The sequence below is a fragment of the Nothobranchius furzeri genome, chromosome 2 (assembly GCF_043380555.1).
Source record: "Nothobranchius furzeri strain GRZ-AD chromosome 2, NfurGRZ-RIMD1, whole genome shotgun sequence".
Lineage (NCBI taxonomy): Eukaryota > Metazoa > Chordata > Actinopteri > Cyprinodontiformes > Nothobranchiidae > Nothobranchius > Nothobranchius furzeri.
Window position 1 is genome coordinate 101061687 of NC_091742.1, and position 22962 is coordinate 101084648.

A 22962-nucleotide genomic window follows, 5' to 3' on the forward strand; every position below is an offset into this window, starting at 1 on the left:
CTGTTGCATTAAAGTTACTTGGGAACCCGTATCCAGTAACCCCTGGAGCTGGACTCCCTCAATGGTCACCCCTATGGTAGGACTTTGTCCAACAAACGTCTCAATGGCCCCTTTTCCCTCTGGTGGTGAATCAGCCACCCCTGCCCCCCGGACCTCAGCAGCAGGGATGGTTAGTTTAAAGGAGGCGGTGAAGCATTTGGCTCCCTACAGAACCTGGCTATGTGGCCTGGACATCTACATCTGTGGCAGATTGGTCGACCTTGTGCATCCCGGTCGTTAGCATATGACGTGGACCGCTGCCTCTCCCTCTCAAACCTTGAGGGTTGTGGAGCAACTGCTACGGGTTGGAGAAGTGATTTAACCTCCCTCACCAATTCCTGGGTAAGCTCTCCCATCTGCGCCTTCACGTCCTCCATAATCTCCCTCTTTAGGGCCTCCTTCCAGCCAGGTCCCTGTGATGATTTGGGGGAAGCACATGGGTTATTCACAGCTGAACATGTCGCCTCAGTCGGCGTGTTTCTGTACTCTGCATCAAGTAATAGTGCCTCCTGACGGATAGCAGCAAAATCCCCCTCAGGGTTACGGCGAGCATAAACCTTTAAGGCCTGGGCCAGGGGACCCTCCTGTAACCCCAACAACAGCTGGTCCCCTTAAGGCTACATCTGAGGGGGAGTCGTCGGGGTCATGTCGCCGCAACCTACAATGTAGCTCACGCAACCTCAAAATAAAAGAAGATACAGTCTCACTTGGCTTCTGGGTGCAACCGAAAAACTGAGACCTTAACACCGGGGTTGGAGTGCGGTCTCCATACAAGGAATCTAAATAGTTAAGGATTTTATGGACTTGATCTTTTTCCTTCTCTTCCAAAACACTGACCTGACGTTTGGCTTCCCCAGCCAGCGCCCCCAATACAATATCAACCTTCCTGGGTTCTGCCAACTCCTGTGTCCCTAGCAACCCGGTTATCTGTTCCTTCCAGTCACAGTATTTTAAATCCTCCCCATGTCCTTTAAATGTTGGGAGCCAAGGGGCCCCTGGGTAAACAGGCATCATCATGGCTAATTTATTTGGCTCCAACAGCCGCTCCCAAAGCCTGGATCCTGCCGACAACGCCAAATGTGGCAAGGTGGATAAACGAGGGCCCGGGTGGGATTCGATCCCCAGACTCCCGGGTGAGAGTCATACGCTCTAACCAGTCAGCCAACGGGACATCCCCTTGGCCAAGTAGCCAGGGCGCATGATCAATCGGGACACTGTGACAGGACACTCACACTGCCACACCTCCATGAAGCCTCGTCACAGATGATCGGTGTCCTTTCACCCGGCGACTCTCTGCTTCCTGCTACCGTCTCCACCAAAAAAAAAAGACGCTCCTAATCTGCCACCGTTGCAGATAATTGCTCCGGTCCGGATGTCATCTGTCCAAGCTCGTCAAAATAAAATCACACACCCTCCCAGTTTCCTGGGTTCCCCAAAATAAAAGCATCCCATGCACTAAACTAAGTAAAAAATAATACACACTAAAAACACACCACACTAGAAGGAAAACCACAATAAAAAGACTTTGCCTGCATGACACAGGTAAATAAAACCTCTCTGTGTTTTAAAAAGAACTAAAAGATGGCACCCTCATCATCATTAACTCATTCCCTGCCAATTTACATTTTTTACTGTGTGGACGTCAGAACGAGCCCCCGCACAGTGAGAACAAACTTTATCTCTGCTCTAAAGCCGATCTTCATCCACATACGTCACACGTCACGTGATCAGGAAGCAGAACATCCGTGTGTTAGGTGATCGTTTTGGGCCGCTGCTGTAAAAAAAGTGAGGCACGAACCGGAAAAGCTTCTGCCGATCACAATTCAACAACATATTATGAAAGAACGGATAACGCTCGAAATGCGCGGATTCTTCCTGATGTAAGAGGTGAGTCTCCTCTTTGTTTTGGTTGTTTTGGCGTCGACATCATGCTAGCGCGCAACGTTCTGTAACTCCTAAAAAAACAGTAAAAACGGTGAGAAACACTGGGAGCGAAGGGCTTTAGCGATCATGAAACGGCTGGCAGTGAATGAGTTAATGGGTTACAAAGTTAAAGTAGTTTGGTAAGCTATCATCTTGTCTTTATTATTAGATGTCACATAGCTGATCACACTTCAGACAAGAAGCTAATGATGGTATATTAGAGCATCCTGGTGCAATAAGCTAAACCTTTATGAATGACACGATTAGTCGACTACTACAATAGTCGTTTGTGGCAGACCTAAAGATGTTGCAGCGAGAAGAGGCGGAGAAAAACAATCAAATTACCAAAAATGAAATGGCCAGGGGTGCACGTAAAATATTTCCTACAATTCAAAAAATATTTTTCAATAATTATTGATGTACCTTTTTTCTATATCGTCCAGCCCTACTCCACAAGTAACCCTGGAGTATGAAGAAGATTTGTCATGTACGTTTACAAAATGAAATCTGTCAGACAGGTAGGATTTAAACCAGCCTAACACTGTTCCTTTGATCCCTACAACATGTTCAAGTCTTTCTAAAAGAACATTGTGGTCAACTGTGTCAAAGGCAGCACTGAGATCTAACAAGACTAGAACAGACACAAGATTCTTATCTGAGGCCATGAGAATATCATTTGTAACTCTCACTAATGCAGTTTCAGTGCTGTGATACTCTCTAAAACCAGACTGAAATTCCTCAAACAGAGCATTAGTGTTTAAATGCTCACATACTTGGATGGCCACTATTTTCCCCAGGACTTTGGATAAAAATGGAAGGTTAGATATTGGTGTATAATTCATTGGGTCATCTGGATCCAGAGAAGGCTCCTAAGAGCAAGTGACCCCCTACCAGAGTATTACTCCACTCCCACTTCCTGTTTGAAAAATACAACAAATGCTGTTGCCTTGCAGACCGAGAGGGCGTAGCCGCTAACAAATACACACACACACAGACTCACAATGACATTGTGACATCATATGGTACCAGCTAACATTCTTGGGTACCTCTTAGCCAATAGCGGTGGCAGATTTAAATTCAAATGCAGTGCAGAGTTTTTACCTGACAACGGCACAACACTGACAGTTTTAGGCAGAAAATTAAAATTTTAACTAAAAAGCACTAAAGTGCAAAACTATTGACGACACGTGTCTGCAGCACGATTAGACACGCATTTATACAGTTTAACAGAATAAATAAGTTGATTTGGTGGTGACTTGCTCTTCAAGTCAAGGTTTGATTACAGCAACCTTAAAATCCTGTGGTACTTATCCATTTAGTAGGAATAGATTGAGCTCCATTGGCTACCGCTAGCTGCACACATCAAATTCAAATTGCTAACACTAGCATACAAAGTCCTGGATGGTACGGCTCCCTTCTACCTGAATCCTCTTGTAAAGGCTTACGTTACGGCCTGGCCGTTCCAGTCATTGAAGAATCATCTGCTAGCAGTGCCTACACCACACTCAGGACAATCCAGACTATTTTCATGTGTCGTTCCACAGATGTGGAAGAACCTACCAAGCACTACTAGAACAGGGGCTTCCTTGTCTATTTTCAACTAACTCCTGAAGACCCAGCTCTTCAGAGAGCATCTTCTAGACTAGCACCCTCCCTGCACCCGTCTCCCACTCCCCTGCTCACTCCATGTTTGCTTCCCTTTATGATTCATTAGGCTGCCCCACTGCCACCTAGGATTGACTGAATAGTGTTTGTTGGGCTTGCTTATCACCTGTAAGTTGCTTTGGACAAAAGTGTCTGCTACATACATAAAATTAAAATGGCAGTAACCAAAGGAAATGCATCTGTAAATAATTTGGTTGGGATTGAGTCTAAAATACAAGTTGAAGTTTTAGATTAAGCTAATATTTTTTGATAACTCTTAAAGTTCAACTGAATCTAAATAGTCCAAACACAAATGAGGTTCTACAGTTACCTCTGATGCTGCCTGATGTCCTGATCAGCATTTCAGGTTCCCGATCCTGATCTTATCTTTCAACTTTGAATCTGATCTGATTTAGAGTCCTGATCCGATAGTTTTTCTTTGCTATTGAAATTATAAATATAGAGCCTGGGTTCTCCCTATGGCACATACTCACTCTTGCTGCCCTACACTACAGCTTCCAGGTCATCATGACGGTGCTGGTTCTTAGTCTGTTTCCACCAGAGGCATGAAGTACAAGTTTATGCCTCTGGTAGGCTGGGGGTTTCCCTCATTACCAAGGCTTCACAAGTTCCTTCCTCTTACACCAGTGTCAAGCTGGCAGGTAACGACTCCGGCGTTGAGTCACACCTAAAGTGGTTGTGTTTGGTCTGCTACAGGGTATCCGCGGGTCCTTAAAAGATCCAAGATGGTTGCCGAGTAGGTGTGGTGAGATTGCTGAGCTCTACTAATATTTGAATATCAGCAAAATAAGATAACATCCACCTTTTCTAAGCTTGCTTTTTTGTGGCTTAAGTAATTAGAAACCTTTGGCTTAAACCATTTTTGAGCTAGATGAAGTATTGAACATTTTTTCGACACATAAAGTGTTGGACTTTTTTTTGGCCCATGTTTTAACCAGCTGGGAATCTGACAACACCATAGAGTTATTAACCATCCAAGGAAACTGTTTGGAACAACGATGTCTATGGAGAATCTGGTCCAAGATATGGAGGAGATAAAAAAGTCCTTGAATTTCATGTCACATGAGATAACTAAAGTGGCAAAACAGCAGAGCGGCCTACAGGAGGTATTGAAAGAAGTCAAGCAACTTAAGGCTTTAATACAAGAAAAGGACAAAAAAATTGAACTGCTTGAACGGAGGGTTGATGAGTTGGAGCAACATTCAAGGTTGGATGATCTCTTGATATCAGGACTGGAGATACACCGTACCTATGCACAGGCCACAGCCTGTGACAGGGGAAAAGACATTGAAATCACTGCTACTCATTCTCCAGGTCCTCCTTCACTTGAGGATCAGGTGATCAAATTTTTCAACCGCAAAGATATTGCAATATCCAGTAAAGACATTGTGGCTTGTCACTCATTGGCTCAAAAACATAGTAAAACGTCAACCATTGTGATCAGGCTTGCCAGTAGAAAATGTAAACTGGAGGTGCTGAGGAATGCAAAAAAATTAAAGGGTACAAGTGTATATGTGAATGAGCATCTTACTAAAAGAAACTCGGAAATCGCAAGGCAAGCAAGGATCCTGAGAAAAGAAAAGAAGATCCATGACACTTGGACAAGAAACTGCAAAGTACTGATAAAGCTAAATGGTCCCCCGGAGCAGGCAAAAGTGATGGTCATCAGAGATATTAAAGAACTTGATCAATACAAATGACATATGTCTGCTGTGGATCACCAAGGATGAACAAGAGGAGGACAACCAACTTCACGCATGGATGATACTGTGGCGAGTCCCCACATGCCAAAGACAGTGGCAAGTACGGGGTCAAAAGGTGAGCCACACTGGACTGGCTTGTGCGAGCAAAATCAGCCAGCCGACAGGAGCTGTGCTGCAGGTCAAAAAAACTGTGGTCAGAAACAAGGGTCACACAAAGGTCAGGAGACTGACCCAACCTCTTTGCCCCACCCCTGGCTTGGAAAGATGGGATTGGAGGAGAACAGAGTGAAGACAAGCCCATCAGATCCAGAAGCCCTCTCGGGAACATTGGAGAGAAACTGAAGAATGCTGCAAAAGATGATGTAATGACCTGTGTTAAGAAGAATGCTGCATGTAGTGAAAATGACACCAAATGTTTTGTGTTGAGCTATAAAGTGTGTATCTGGTAAATGACCCCATGACCTTAAGCTGGCCCAGGAAGGGTATATAAGAACAGCTCTGAACAGCAGAAAGGGATTCGGAGATTCGACAGCAGCTGGGGCAGAGGACAAGAAGAGACAGAGCAGATTTGGAGGGGTCATCCCCCGTCCTGCTGGATGGGGGATGACAGAAGAGACTCTTAGGAGAGAAAGAGAGAGAGGGAGAGTTCTTGGGGAGATTCTGAGAAGACAGGAGCTAGTGTAAACTAACTCTTATTTAATCATTTTGAACTAATTCCTCCGTGGGGGATAGCAGTTGTTTTTCACTTTACCCATTTTTGTATTTTGATTTTGTAATAAACCTTTTTTGAAAAAGAAACATAATCCTGATTCTTTCAGGTTTTCTCTAAAGCTTCACGTTTGGAGCCCTGACCATAATTGCACAGAGGTAAGCATGTCGAAGATCGGTCTCTGAATTATCAGGACTTACTTTACAGTTTATAACAGAATAATATAAAGAAACCTTAAGATAAGGGAAGTTTTAACTTCCCCCTCCTTGCGAGTAACGAGTTGTCTTAAGGGCGATAAAAGCAGAATATTCGAGGTTATTTTGGCTCTGATTGCAGGTTGAAAAAGTCTCTAATCAGCTGGAAGGTTGGATTAATGAATAAATTGATAAACTTATTATGATAGCCTGATCAACTAGCATAAATCATTTTATAGTTACCAACCTCCCACATAAGCTGTTAGAGGCGCAATTAATTCCGGGTAATCCAAACAATTGCTGAGAGGCTTGGCTTGCCTCCAGACTTCTCTCTAGTATCTTAACCAAAAGGTAACGAGTTTAAAAGAAGTGTATCACTCTGGGGCTGGCTATTCGTGCAAGTCATTTCACCTTTAAAATAAAAGACACGATTCTAATTAGATGGTCCAAACCCGGGTCTAGTACGATTATACTCACCGACATCCCCCCGAACCCTGATGGATGCACCCTCTCATAAGTTCTAACGGAACTGGGTTTTAAAGGAACCGGTAAATGGGACGGGCACGCGACATGGCTTCCCAACGTGGGGCACGGTAAATGCCACGTTTGCGACATGGCGCACCAATGTGGGGCTACAGAGCGAAGGTTCAAATATTAGATACCGGACTATTCGACGTAGAACTATGTCTTTTAGGCTGATAAAAGCTTACGCACCATGGACCGGATAAGCTTATAACCTTGGAGTGAAAACCGCACCAATTTCTCGAAAAGGAAGGAAATTTGGGAGAACGGAAGATTAACTCAAAGAGGTATAAAGAAATCACGGCTTTCCGACGTAAGAAAAGCCAAGGATAAAAGCTAGGCAAAAAATAAAAAGGAATAAAGAGTAAGAATAAAGAATAAGACGTGAAAACGAATAAAAAATAAATAAATAATAAAAAAGAGAAACTTTCAACCAGCCATGGCAGATAGATCTTTAACGGTAAAACCGGAAAATGTTCTCCTTAATGTGAGATTTGTCACCGGAGAAATAGCGACATTTCAAGGTGAACCACAAAGCGTTTTGGCAGTATCCTGTAACCGAAGCTTTCAGAACAAGGCCGGAACGGCTCAAGCCGCAGCGGAGCGCTGTCCGAATGCTGAAATTCAAGTAAAGAATAATCATGTATTTCCGTTAGTGGGTGATTTGGTGATTCTAGCAGAACAACAAAATGATCCTGTTTTTAATCAGATAGCGTGGTGTTGTTGGGAAAATCCAGCGAAACTCCTCACGGGCGAGCAATATGAGATCCTTCTGGGATTGCATTAAGCATAACGTAAGTGGTCCCTTCATAATAAAAGACGTAACTGGGAACGTGGTTTTAACTGACACTGGTTTGCGCGTTCACCCTCATCAAGTTATAAAATAACTCTGAAAAATAAAAGTAATTAATTGAAAAATAAATAAATAAATACAATAATTTTTTTTTAATTGATTACTTGATTAAAGGTCGTGGCTGGGCCAAAATCTAGTGAAGAAATGACTTGTAAGATCCCAGGTGCTACGGGCCTAATTTTGCTAACGAAGGGGGATTCTGTTAAAGATTGTAAAGTGGCTATGTTTCCGGGCTTCATAGAATCTGCAAATGTGTATCGTTACGCGCAATGGGGAGGCTAGAAGCCGGGAACATGTATAATGTGTGAACCTCTGTGCTTAAGGGCTCCGTGAGGGGAGAAACCGTGCCGCCTGTAAAGGACGGACTTATAACTGGGAGCATTGGAACTCTGCTCCAATTAAACTTTGTTTTTAGAGGATCTGCTTGAAACAAGCACCTAGCTTCCGCTCTCGGCAGCCTGCAGATGTGAGAAGCCACAGCTGAACAGAGAAAAAGCACTCAGTCAGCTGAGCAACAACAGACAAGCAGGATGTGGTGACATCACCCCTCCCCCTACTAGTTCTGTTGAGAAGGGAGAATCCTGAACTAACAGCTCCGTATGATTCTGACCTGACAGACAGCTACACTAATAAGGCGTAAGCATTTTTAACCTTGCCACATTTGGTGTTGTTGGCAGGATCCATGTAGAACTGTCAAGTAGGTCCATGGATGTGAAGTTTGTGGCACCCTGCGCGGGAGTACGAGGACGCGCTTGTGGAAAGAGGGGGGAAGGTGTGACAGTGTGAGCGTTCTGTCACAATGTCTTGATTGATCATGCGCCCTGGCCAGCTGGTTAAGGGGATGTCCCTTTGGCTGAGTGGTTAGAGCGTATGTCTCCCACCCCGGAGGTCTCGGGATCGAATCCCGCCCGGGCCCTCATTAATCCACCTTGCCACACTTTATAGTTTTTAGCGTAAGCTTCCCACCTGCAGCTGCTAGCAGAGTTAGCTTGTTGCTGTTCAGGTGTGTGAGGAGAATATTTGAAGCTCTGCAGTAAAAGATGTCTTCAGTCTGGAGGGAGAGAGTCTCTGCTTGAAGGTGGAGACTGAGATGTTCCAACCGGCAGCTCAGCTGACCAGATGGCAGCAGAAACTGGTGGAGAAGCAGGAACCCAGATCTGAACCCTCATTAACAAACATCTGGTTCTTCGGAGAATGAAGTGAGTGATGATGATGATGATGATGGTGTGTATCTGAACTCTGAGCTGTCAGAATCTGGGTCTGAGACTGGAGATGAAGATGATCCAGAGGAGGAGGCAGCCCCACCCCAAAGAAGGCTGTTGCAGTCCCCTGGCTAGATTTTTCTCGCATGGGGGATGTTGCGAGTCCCACATGCCAAAGACAGTGGCAAGTACGGGGTCAAAAGGTGAGCCACACTGAACTGGCTTGTGCGAGCAAAATCAGCCAGCCGACAGGAGCTGTGCTGCAGGTCAAAAAAACTGTGGTCAGAAACAAGGGTCACACAAAGGTCAGGAGACTGACCCAACCTCTTTGCCCCACCCCTGGCTTGGAAAGATGGGATTGGAGGAGAACAGAGTGAAGACAAGCCCATCAGATCCAGAAGCCCTCTCGGGAACATTGGAGAGAAACTGAAGAATGCTGCAAAAGATGATGTAATGACCTGTGTTAAGAAGAATGCTGCATGTAGTGAAAATGACACCAAATGTTTTGTGTTGAGCTATAAAGTGTGTATCTGGTAAATGACCCCATGACCTTAAGCTGGCCCAGGAAGGGTATATAAGAACAGCTCTGAACAGCAGAGAGAGGGATTCGGAGATTCGACAGCAGCTGGGGCAGACGACAAGAAGAGACAGAGCAGATTTGGAGGGGTCATCCCCCGTCCTGCTGGATGGGGGATGACAGGCAGTTTTTTGGAGAGAAGCAGAGCTAGACAAGTTTTTGGGTTCAGTTTTTGGGGAGATTCTGAGAAGACAGGAGCTAGTGTAAACTAACTCTTATTTAATCATTTTGAACTAATTCCTCCGTGGGGGATAGCAGTTGTTTTTTACTTTACCCATTTTTGTATTTTGATTTTGTAATAAACCTTTTTTGAAAAAGAAACATAATCCTGATTCTTTCAGGTTTTCTCTAAAGCTTCACGTTTGGAGCCCTGGCCATAATTGCACAGAGGTAAGCATATCGATGATCGGTCTCTGAATTATCAGGACTTACTTTACAGTTTATAACAGAATAATATAAAGAAACCTTAAGATAAGGGAAGTTTTAACTTCCCCCTCCTTGCGAGTAACGAGTTGTCTTAAGGGCGATAAAAGCAGAATATTCGAGGTTATTTTGGCTCTGATTGCAGGTTGAAAAAGTCTCTAATCAGCTGGAAGGTTGGATTAATAAATAAATTGATAAAATTATGATAGCCTGATCAACTAGCATAAATCATTTTATAGTTACCAACCTCCCACAAAAGCTGTTAGAGGCGCAATTAATTCCGGGTAATCCAAACAATTGCTGAGAGGCTTGGCTTGCCTCCAGACTTCTCTCTAGTATCTTAACCAAAAGGTAACGAGTTTAAAAGAAGTGGACTACTCTGGGGCTGGCTATTCGTGCAAGTCATTTCACCTTTAAAATAAAAGACAAGATTCTAATTAGATGGTCCAAACCCGGGTCTGGTACGATTATACTCGCCGACATCCCCCCGAACCCTGATGGATGCACCGTCTCATAAGTTCTAGCGGAACTGGGTTTTAAAGGAACCGGTAAATGGGACGGGCACGCGACAATACAACAAGAAAATATACGAAGAATCTGGATTATTCAACTCTCAATACAGTAAGAACAGAAACTGGTCATTCAAGTTATGAAAATTTACAATTGCAAAGGTTTGACTACACAGAATATAAACTACATAGTATGCAGGATGACATTGATCCAGATAACAATTGTTACACTAGAGTACATAATCATTGTGAATACTATACTGAAGACCAGTTTGAACATATTGTCACTATAAAAGGTAAATTATCTGTTATACATTTCAATTGTAGAAGTCTAAATTCAAATTTTGTGAAGATTATGCAATGTTTGAAGCAATCAAATCATCAATTTACTGTAATAGCAATCTCTGAGACATGGCTCCAGGAAGGGAGGATATCTGTTTCAAATGGAAGGATATAATGTTTTCCACAAGTAAGTGTAGTGTTGTGGTTTTAGGCTCTTTTATGAAAGAGGAACCATACTACGTATTAATTCTGAATATTAATTTTTAATAAATCAATAACCAAATTTTATATTGTTAAGAAGACTCAAAGGTTGTTTTCATCAATAAACTGACGATAATATCTGTGTGTCTGTGTTTCAGTTCAATGAACAAACAAGTTTCAAAATTAAAAGTTTTAATTCTTCAAACTAGACTAATGATTTTGAAATTGACAAACAGGAAATAACAATCAACATTGGCAACTTGTGGGACAATCTTTAACAGTTGATCTGATCAAATAGACCTTGTGGTGAATTTATGAAGATTGAGAATGTTGTGATATGAATGCGTGTGTGAGTCTGATTTTGCTTCAGGAAGAACAGGTGTCTGAGTGAAGTGATGGTTTGGATAAACTTAGGTCTTATCAGAGAACTTCATCAAATGCTAAATACCGTGCTCTGTCTCACCAAACTCTTGTGGACCCTCTTTCGGATCCGGGCCGTGGAGGATGGTGATGGTTCATCCAGATGACACCAGCGGCTGACAGGGGAGACGTAGGTGTCGAACGGAACCGGTCCAGAGTTGCCCTCGGTACACGTCGATGGAAAAGCGTTTTGTCGATGCGTTTGTTAAGTTTAGTTCACTCAGAAATCAAAGACTCTGTATGAGTCTGCGTTAGAAGTTGCGATTCAGCTATTCTGCCTGGCTTGGCAGGAACAGCGTGAGAGGGGGGGGGGAAACGAGCCAACCGGCTCTGTCCCCCCTTTAGCGTTTATTCAGGTCCTCTCTCTTTCGTTGTCAAGCACGAACTGAAATCATAAGACTGCAACTTACCAAAAGCCTTTCTCCTCTCAAAGCAAAACGTGTACGTCAGCAAATGTGTTTTGGAGTTTACTGTGAGCAGATGTGCGTGGGCGTGTGAAGAAGCAGGAGTGTGAAGGTCGCTACCAAACATTCTCAACATTAACATTTAATTAAGAATGGATTAATTAAATCTCTTATAATTACCCAAAGCATAATAATCATTCATTTGATTAAAACACATTTATAATGAGCAAATTGATGAATAAACTTTTAACATTCAAAACAAGAAAAGGAAGTTTAAACTTTATGTTTTGACTTGTTCTGGGTACAACTCATGGAAACACGTCTTCTGGACGCTGCAGGTGGCTGATGTTATGGCTTCTTCCAGACTCTCGCAGACTTCATGTCTGCAAAGGTCCCAATCTGTGTGTTAAAGTTCTGAGCGACCCAGTCGGGTCAAACACCAGCTTTGTGACAGAAAACCCACACTTCCTCACGTTACATAAGTAAGTAAGTAAGTAAGTAAAAGTTTATTTATATAGCGCCTTTCTCAGATATAAATCACAAAGCACTGTACAACATGATAAAGATCAGAGCAAATACCTCTAACCAATAAACACATCCGAAAAACAATAGCAGTGATAAAGTAGAAAATAAAATCATGAGTATAAACAAAGTGAAGGTGTGAACCCGAACAAAGACATCTTTTAGAACATTTAGGGAGGGAACGCCTGGATGAAAAGGTGAGTTTTTAGATGATTTTTAAAGACCTCTACAGTGTTAGAGAGACGGAGATTTGAAGGTAGACTGTTCCAAAGTCTGGGTGCAATAGTCTGAAAGGCCCTATTAGACAAGTAGAGATTGCAAAAAGGTGGGGGTGTGGCTTTGTATATTGATAAAAACTTTCTAAGTAGATTGGTGGGTGATATGACATTAGTTATGGATAACATTATGGAGTGTGAATCTGTGGAAATACAAATGGAAAAGTCTCACCCTTTCCTTCCACCGGAGCCGTCAGCAGCACGTTACTGCAGCAGTACGTCTTGCTCGCGTAAGCTGCTGCTTGGCCCTTCCCACGAGACGCGAAGCTGCAGGGGAGCAGTTGTCACCGACAGAGCACGAAGTCACACGAGTGACTTTGTCAGTAAACACAACAACAAGCAGGAGAAAACTACAACATGGCTCCAAAAGGTTTGTGTTTTATGTTCTGTCCGTTTTATAATCGCCAATACGGACCTGAAAAACAAAGGAGACCGCTAGCTAGGTGATAACTTCTCACGGGGACGCACAGTTAGTAACCTTTTTTTTAAAGTAAAGCAACCGGAAGGCAGTACGTTTCTTTATTCTGAAAATCTCGGGAGCTTCGCTCCGTTTTTGCGTCCGATTTCCTGTCTTTCCTTCCCCAAAAATGTGGAACTTGACCCGTTTCAGAGGGGTCGCGCGTAGAAAATAGAACCGGCGCGTAAAGGCCGCGACATGCTGCTCCTGAGACGCGGCCGACTCGCGCTGCTGACGGCTCCGGTGGAAAAGGTTCTGTTGACCACAGCGGTTCCTACCAGCAGCTATGACGTGCTGCTGCAGTAACGTGCTGCTGACGGCTCCAGTGGAAAGAAGGGGTAAGAATGTGTTAGTCAGTTGTATGTATAGGAAACCAGGATCTTGTGTTGAAATGTTTAAAAAATAGTTGATATTTATGATGATATAATCAACAGAAAAAAGTGTTTTGTCTGTGGGGATTTTAACATCGACCTGTTGAATCCTCAAATGCAAAATGCAAATACAGAGTTTATTAATTCTGTTTGGTCTGGGACTGTATCCACTAATAACTCGGCCAACTCGAATTACAAGAACGACACTGATCGACAGTATTTTTACAAATATTCTTGAAAACGATGTGTTAAGTGGTCTTATAATTACCGATATGTCTGATCATTTACCGGTTTTCACAGTTGTACACAGGACAACGGTAACCACTCAAAGTGAATCTGAGGTTGTTACAAGGCTAAAAAATCAAGAAGCAGTAAATTCATTTAAAACTGACTTAATGGAACAAAATTGGGAGGAGGATTATGTGGAAGATGCAAATATGGCTTATGGAAAATTTTTAAATATTGTAACTTCTCTATGAAAAAAACTGCCCATTGCTTTATAAGGTGGATAAGTATAAATATGCTGAAAAGCCGTGGATAACTAAAATAATAAGCTGTATAAAGACTTTTTAAAGAAAAGAATGGAGGAAGCAGAACAGAATTACAAGATATACAAGAATAAATTAATAAGTATTATGAGATCTAGTAAAAGAAATTATTATTGGAAGGAAATAAATCTAACATTAAAAATACGTGGCGCATATTAAATGATGTAATAAAAAAGGGTAGTGGCACCAATAGTCTTCCAAATATTTTTCTAACAAAAGACAATCAAGAAATTTATCAGTCTAAAGAAATAGCAAATGAATTCAATAAGTATTTTACTGAAATTGGGCCAAATTTGGCAAAGGATATATCAAATACTAAATTAGATGCTGATGCTGTGAGTAAAATAACAAATTTAGATAAAACCATATTTATTCAAGGCACAAATGAAAATGAAGTTATAACAGTTGTTAAAACATTTAAAAGTAAAAAGTCAGCAGATTTACATGGATTTGATATGTCTGTTGTAAAAGAAATCATTGAGATTATAGCCAAACCAGTTACACATTTAATTTATCTTATGTTACGGGCTGAGAGCTGAAGGTGGTGGCTGGTGGTCCATCTTCATGTGTGTGTAAGGATTATTTCACTCCTGAATGCATGGCCACGAGTACTTGGGCTACCTTTTGATTAAGTTATATTTTCTTTATTGAGATTCAACCTCCCAGTCATCCACTGGTAAACCTTAGCCTGGGTTTTAGTAGTTTTTAGTTTTCTAGCCATTTTAATGAAAGAATTAATTAATTACTAAAACTTTTTAGTAATTATTTAATTCTTTCATTTAGGTCTTCTTTTGAATAATTATTTTTTAAAACTGTAAAATAACTTTTTGAACCACATCTCCTGCCTTCCTAGTACAGTGGACTTGTGTGTTCTTTTAATGTCAATCTCATTGGGTTGTTTAACTTATTTCTAACTGTTGTAGGAATAGCATACGTATGTGTTTTGGGTACTTTTAAAGCTCAGTATACTACACTACATTTGACCAATAAGATATGAATTTCTGTATAAATATGGAAATTCAATCTGATTGGTCTTTGAATGTTAAACCAGAAGATTTAGAATTCTTTGTTTATTCAGGGATCGTAAGACACTTCGTATGAATTCAGACAGTCAAGTTTATAAAAAGTAAGAAATTTATTTTCTAAACTATTAGAAACATGACAACTAGGGAACACTTTATGTGATGAATGGCTCTACGTGGATGGAATGTACAGGTGCTGGCCAGTAAATTAGAATATCATCAAAAGGTTGAAAATATTTCAGTAATTCCATTCAAAACGTGAAACTTGTACATTATATTCATGCAATGCACACAGACCAATGTATTTCCAATGTTCATTACATTTAAATTTGATATTCATAAGTGACAACTAATGAAAACTCCAAATTTGGTATCTCAAAAAATTAGAATATTCTGAAAAGGCTGAATATAGAAGACACCTGCTGCCACTCTAATCAGCTGATTTACTCAAAACACCTGCAAAGGCCTTTAAAAGGTCCCTCAGTCTTGTTTTGAAGGCACCACAATCATGGGGAAGACTTCTGACTTAACAGCTGTCCAAAAGACAATCATTGACACCTTGCACAAGGAGGGCAAGACACAAAAGGTGATTGCTAAAGAAGCTGGCTGTTCGCAGAGCTCTGTGTCCAAGCACATTAACAGACAGGCGAAGGGACGGAAAAAATGTGGTAGAAAAAAGTGTACAAGCTCTAGGGATAACCGCACCCTGCAGAGAATTGTGACGACAAACCCATTCAAAAATGTGGGGGAGATCCACAAAGAGTGGACTGCAGCTGGAGTCAGCGCTTCAAGAACCACCACGAGGAGACTCATGAAAGACATGGGATTCAGGTGTCGCATTCCGTGTGTCAAGCCACTCTTGAACATGAAACAGCGCAAGAAGCGTCTCGCCTGGGCCAAGGACAAAAAGGACTGGACTGATGCTGAGTGGTCCAAAGTTATGTTTTCTGATGAAAGCAAGTTCTGCATTTCCTTTGGAAATCAAGGACCCAGAGTCTGGAGGAAGAGCGGAGAAGCACAGAATCCACGTTGCATGAGGTCCAGTGTAAAGTTTCCACCGTCAGTGATGGTGTGGGGTGCCATGTCATCTGCCGGTGTTGGCCCACTCTGTTTCCTGAGGTCCAGGGTCAATGCAGCCGTCTACCAGGAAGTTTTAGAGCACTTCATGCTTCCTGCTGCTGACCAACTTTATGGGGATGCAGACTTCACCTTTCAACAGGACTTGGCACCTGCACACAGTGCCAAAACCACCAGCACCTGGTTCAAGGACCATGGTATCCCTGTCCTTGATTGGCCAGCAAACTCGCCTGACCTTAACCCCATAGAAAATCTATGGGGTATTGTGAAGCGGAGGATGCAATACGCTAGACCCAACAATGCAGAGGAGCTGAAGACGACTATCAGAGCAACCTGGGCTCTCATAACACCTGAGCAGTGCCACAGACTGATCGAGTCCATGCCACGCCGCATTACTGCAGTTATTGAGGCAAAAGGAGCCCCGACTAAGTATTGAGTGCTATACATGCACATTCTTTTCATGTTCATTCTTTTCAGTTGGCCAACATTAGAGAAACAAACATTTTTTCATTGGCCTTTAGAATATTCTAATTTTCTGAGATACCAGATTTGATGTTTTCATTGGTTGTCACCTATAAATATCAAAATTAAACGTAATAAACATCGGGAATACATTGGTCTGTGTGCATTGCATGAATATAATGTACAAGTTTCACGTTTTGAATGGAATTACTGAAATATTTTCAACCTTTTGATGATATTCTAATTTACTGGCCAGCACCTGTAAGGTGTGATGATGTGTGAATGTGATGTTATCAGAACCTTCGTATCTGGAGAAACTGAGTTCTGAGTGGGAGTGAATTTGGTCTGCTATAATTATAGTGATGGTTTATAAAACCACATCAGACGCAATCCTGTGAGCCTGTGTACCCTTCGTCGGAGGCCCCCATTGTAGATCCGTACTGTCAGGAAGTCGTATGGACCTCAAAGGTACCAAAGTCCGTAGGAGAAACCGCAGTACCACCAGACCGGTCTCGAGATGTCTCCAGGTCACCACGGTTGTTTGCGTCTTAGGAATAACTCTTAAGGAGTTAAAGCTGGTTCAGCTTCATTCTGAAGGAACCGTTTGCGGTCAGCTGTAGCGTGCAACAGGTTTTGACAGCTTGTCAAAAGATGCGATGGGAACAGAGTTTCCCTCCGATGGCCTGTCAGAGTCAGGCTCAACTGAAATCACTCAGGAAGTGATGCTGTTTGAAATAATGGCCATATCTTGGTTTACTGATAAATCAGAACTTGCCCTGTAAAGGGGTTTTGCCAACAAACTCAGATACACACCTCCCTCAGATATGAAGATGCTGATTTTGTGGATAAGAAAATATCTATGTGCAGTGACGTTAATTCGAACTTGCGTCATTGAGATATGGAGAGTGTGTTGTCCAGTCAGTGTGCAGATTAAATATATGGGTCATATTTCATTTCATCCTTGTTAATCTTTCACTGTAATAATAATAATATTCATTTCAACTTCAGTAATTTAAGCACAGATTAATCAACATTTCATTTAACCATATTGTCCATTTCATTATATGATGAGTTACTCATATTGTTCATCCGCCTTGTTCTGTGAATAAACAATGAAAATGAATAAAAACCAGTCTTGGATAGGAGTGAGCTTGCGAGGAACCTTGGCCAAGCAACAGTATCTTTCTTGCAGATTGAAAGCACCAGTTAAAACTTGTGTCTCCATATGGCCAGATACTGAAGAGGTCAGACTGTAGATGAAAAACTGACCATTCCTGGAGGCTACACAGTTCTTACCTGAACAGTATAAAAATATCTCATCCTGCCGCTTTAATGTTTTTGTGTCTGTGTTTGTAGGTGTTCAGCAAATGGTGAAGCAGCCAGCTCCTGAAGAACTGAGGCCTCTTTTGAACCAGAAGGACATGGAGCCCCTCAACATGAAGCAGGAAGAGGAGGAGCAGCTTGATGAGATTAAAACTGATGCCACCAACATTTCATTCTCTGCGGTTTCTCATCAGTTTAAGGAAGAAGGAAGAGAAGTTCTGTTGTCACAGTTTGATCAGAACCAACCTAAAGACGCAGATCTTCCAACCAGCAGCACCACTGACCAGATGAAAGCAGAAAGTGGTAGAGAGGACTATGGAGGAGCAAAACGTACCAGGAATCTAGATCCAAAACTTTATAAAGATGATTCCAACTCTTCAGAGACTGAAGTCAGCCAAGATGAAGATGATGACCAGGATGGCAACAATTCTGACTGTCAGCTAAAGCCTTTTGCTTGTAAGCTCTGTGGGAAACGATTTAGTGTGAAGTCAACTTTAACAAGACACAAGAGTATCCACACAGGACAGAAGCTTTTTGCCTGTGAGCTCTGTGGGAAAAGATTTTCCCAAAAGGGAAGCTTGAAGAGACACATGGGAGTCCACACAGGACAGAAGCCTTTTGCTTGTGAGCTCTGTGGACAAGAATTTAGTCATAAGTTCAATTTAAACAGTCACATGGGCGTCCACACAGAACAGAAGTCTTTTGCTTGTGAGCTCTGTGGGCAAAAATATAAACATAAGAGTAATTATGACAGACACAAAAAAGTCCACACAGGACAGGATATATGTGCTTGTGAGCTCTGTGGACAAAGATTTGTCCGAGCAGAACATTTAGACAGACACATGAGTGTCCATACAGGACAGAAGCCTTTTGTTTGTGAGCTCTGTGGACAAAGATTTATCCGAAAGGACCATTTAGACGTTCACATGAGAGTCCATACAGGACAGAAGCCTTTTGTTTGTGAGCTCTGTGGACAAAGATTCACACAAAAGGCAAATTTATGTACACACATGAGAGTCCACACAGGACAGAAGCCTTTGCTTGTGAGCTCTGTGGACAGAGATTTAGTGTAAAGTCAAGTTTAAACAGTCACATGAGAGTCCACACAACACACAAAGCATCAAACTCCAATGATTATTATTGTAATTCTCACATCTTTAATGTTTAGTTTAGTTGTTTAGTCAGTGGTTTCAGGTTTGGTTGGTCAACACAATCCTCCCAGACCTCCTCCAAGTCAAACTGTCCCATATGAACGTGCCTGACCCAATTCTGACGGACAGGAAGCAGAAAATGAGGCTGGGGAAGAATGTCTCTGACCTGCAGACCATCAGCACCAGTTCTCCTCAGGGCTGTGTTCTCTCCTCTCTGCTCTTCTTCCTGTACACCAACGGCTGCACTCCAACCACGAGTCTGTCAAGCTTGTCACGTTTGCGGACAACCCCACCGTCATCGGGGATGAGTCTGCCTACAGAAGGAGGTGGAACGGCTGGTGTCCTGGTGCAGCCACAACAACCTGGTGCTAAACACCCAGTCCACGATGGTGGACTCGTGTCACTTCCTGGGCACCACCATCACCCAGGACCTTAAGTTGGAGCCCACCATCACCTCCATCGTAAAAAGGCCCTGCAGAGGATGAACTTCCCAAGGCAGCTGAAGAAATTCAACCTGTCAGTACAGTCGATGAGGCGGTTCTACACCGCAGTCATCGAGTCCATCCTCACCTCTTCCATCACCGCTGGAGCCACCATCAGGGACAAGAGGAGACTGCAGCGTGGCGTCCGCTCTGCTGAGAAGGTCATTGGCTGCCAACTCCCCTCCATATAGGACCTGTACACCTCTGGGACATTGAAGCGTGCAGATGGGATAACAGCTGACCCGTCTCACCCTGGACACAGTCTCTTCGACTTGCTCCCATCTGGCAGGCGGTTCCGAGAGATTTGGATCGGAACCTCTCGCCACAAAAACAGTTTATTCCCCTCTGCGGTCAGACTCAGGAATGACAATCGTAGACCTGCCCACTCCAGATTGTTTCACCTCATGCCCCTCTTATGCCAGTTTAAACAAGGTCTGACTGTAACTACTTTCTAGCATTCTTTGAGAATAAAATCAGAAAAATCAGGGCAAGTTTTTCACCCCCATCTACACCCTAACCCCCATCCAACCCCCTCCCTCTCAATCATGGTCCTTCTTTACTCCTGTAGATTTCCAGGACATTTGCCTCATTCAGAAACACATGAAACCAACCTCATGCCCTGTTGATCTCCATCCTACTACCTTATTCATCAGGATGTTTGACCAAACTGACCCATGCATTGTAAATTTTATTAATTTATCCCTAAAATCTGGCTCTTGTAACGTGACGGAGGAGCTATTCCACCGAAGGTTATTTACCCTCTCTCCACAGATGCCTCTGACACAGAACTAAGCTGCAGGAGACTGCCTCAAGGTCATGCATTCGCTTCTAAACTGCTTCCTTTCCAGCCCAAGAGAATAATGAAGACAAAGGATGTAGGAGCCAAAAAGCAGTGTTCTGTGTACGTGCATTTTGACAAGATGTTTATCAGCCCAGCATCCTGTGTACGTGCACTTTTAACATCTTGATTGTCCAGCTGCTGCGTACGTGCTCCACAACATGTTGTTCAGTCCAGCTTATGTAACTTCCAGTAAGTATTGGCTTACTTTGACCATATTGGGTAATAAAACAGCATCCCATCATTTCCCGAAATCATGAGGGTGGGGGCCAGAAGAGTATAACCGATGCTGCGTGGTGTAGGAGAGAGGGCTTTGCAGAAGATTTCCAGCCGAGGCATTTAGATCGAGGCTGAAGGCTGTCCCATGAAGTGTTGGTGATGTATTGCTGAATTGTACAAATAAAGCCCCACGCTGAGTTTGGATAGACTGTCTCTCTCTTGTTTTTGATAAGGAAAAGAACCACATTTGGTGACCACGAAGCGGGGAGTGGAGGTGTGCTCTTCGGATCGTTTCTCAGTCCACTGAAACTTGACTCCGGGGCCCTTATAGGTAAGAACAACTTTTGTTCAATTTTGGAGTTATTTCCGTGGATTGTGAAATGGTCTGGGAGAAAAAACATGCCCTACTCATAATTTAGAATAACAACAAGAGAAGGCGCTTGTCCAGAGCAGCGGTGAAATTATTCACACATGTGTGAAGTCAGCTGAGTCATTTTGATGACGGACAAAGTTTAAAGTGACAAATTAAAAGCTGGGACAGCGAGAATTGGAATAGAATTTGACAGCTGATTAAAGTCCAGTGAGGACAAGTGAACGAGGTCGACAATTGAGATCCAGTAGGGTGCCTCGGTGAAGCCGGGCAACGACTGGGATCTGAGAAAAAGCGCTGAAGTTGTGACAGATAAGCTTGCCAGTAATTCGGTTGAATCCTCGGGGATTGGTAAATTTCATGAGTTTTTGGCAAAGATATGTTTGACGTCAGAGTTTGCAGCAAAGTGGCTGTAAACAACTCTAGAGCTCAGAAATTGTTTGTTTGTGTGAGTGTGTTTGTGAGAGAAGTTTTGTGGGTGGGACAGGCGTGTGAGATAAGCGTGTGTGTGTGGAGGAGATAAGAGTGTGTGCGAGTTGAGAAGTGGGTGCGTGAGTTGAGAAGGTGTGTCAGGCGCCAGAGAATTAGAGGAAAAAGAAAAACAAAGGAGTAATACAGATCAATATTGTTCACTGCAGTGCTAAATTTTGATGTTTAATGTTATACAAATTTCAAAGTCTGTGATCTTGTTCTGATTAGCCTTTGAACAGAAAACCAGAAGTTAAAATAATAATAATAAGTTTTTAGAGTGACATATATATAAATAAAAAATATATGCTGAAGTGCACGAGCATGATAACTATTTTTACCAGCTGGGTAATGTGAAATATGAGAAATATAGATTATGAGTAAAAATAATAATGTGTATGTGTGTTGCTGTTTGGCATGAAACGTTGTTCCAGTGTCAAATCGCTTTGAAGTGTGTTTTTTATCTCTATGCAAGTGTGAAAGCTTTGCTGTGTGTGGTTGTTTTACTCGTGAAAGTTCAAATACTCTGATCTTGTTTAAGCTATTGCTTGGATAAATTAGAGAGAAACTGATTTTTCTTCTGCTGGTTCGGTCTCTATTGTGGTTGACTTTTTCCTGTGTTGTAATGTTATAAAGCTGTATGAGAGTTGCTAAATTCTGAAGACTGGGTGCGGTTGATGTCACCAGGGCTTGTTCGTTTCTCTGTACAGACATCCTTAGCGGTCAGACTCTCAGCTTAGACTGGGCAGAGAATCAGAATAGAAGTGTAAGCTCCACCCACCAGCTGTGTGTGCGTTAATCTCCTCACACACACAGACACAGAAGTACAGAGGCGATCCCGCCTCTGACTCCACCTCTGTGTGTGGATTGGTTGGTGAGCCATAGGCGTAGAGAAACCCTACCCTGTGGGCTGAACATTGCTCACACACAGCTCGGACCAAGGATACGGCTATTTTTAGCCTGTCACACAAGCCTGACTCTGCAGGACAGAAGATTTGAGTCAGACTCATCTTGCAGCTTAACTGCTGGAGAAATAAATACATCAGGCATTAAGTTTTCTTTCAACAATAAATAAAGCTTTTTGAACTAACTTTACTTTAGTGTTACATCAGAAGAGATTTGATTTTAAGGCATTTACAATAAGAAGATAAATTGTTCAACATTTGTGTAAACAGAGCAACAACAGATTACTCAAGACCACAGCATCATATGTCACCAGTATCTGTTTCAACTTTCAATTCTTGTGTTATTTTCAGGAGATTATAAATAAACAAACTAGTCAACTAATCAAAGGAATAATAGTGTCACTGAAACTTCAAAATGTCTGTCACGCCAGCAGGAATTTTGGCAGCGAAGAATCCGGCTTTAGCAAAAGAGATAAAGCACATGTCAGAGAAGTGGTCAAAACGGACGAGAAAACTATGCAATCCATGGCCATCTGAAGGCACTTTTGACGTAGTGGCGTGTGATAATTTGGAATTGAGAATTCAGGATCATAAAGCAGATGGATCCAAGAAAAGACAGCAGAAAAGAGAAAAAGAAATTCAGATCCTGGACTTATTCAGGAATGAAGGAAAGATTTACAGACAGAACTTTAAACATGCCATTCTTAAAATGAAAGACAAATTGGACAAACCCCAGAAGGAAGTGAAGGCCCCAGCAGAAGAGGGCCTGTATCCCCTCTTGGGAACCGTTACAATTACGGGAGATTTTGATTTGCGCGACACATTCGACAAAGGTCCTAAGGGTTT

At 42.5% G+C, this 22962-nt stretch overlaps 2 protein-coding genes across 2 annotated transcripts in view; both read left to right on the forward strand.

The window, feature by feature from the left end:
• The window catches only part of LOC107373035 (gastrula zinc finger protein XlCGF8.2DB), a 74394-nt gene extending 53815 nt beyond the window's left edge, over positions 1–20579 (forward strand). Inside the window, exon 3 of the mRNA XM_070548679.1 lies at positions 17717–20579. Coding sequence (XP_070404780.1) covers positions 17728–18756 — 1029 coding nt within the window. The 5' untranslated portion in view covers positions 17717–17727 and the 3' untranslated portion in view covers positions 18757–20579. The remainder of the gene's footprint in view (positions 1–17716) is intronic.
• The window catches only part of LOC107373915 (zinc finger protein 678-like), a 154915-nt gene that overhangs the window by 115548 nt on the left and 16405 nt on the right, over positions 1–22962 (forward strand). The window lies entirely within an intron of this gene.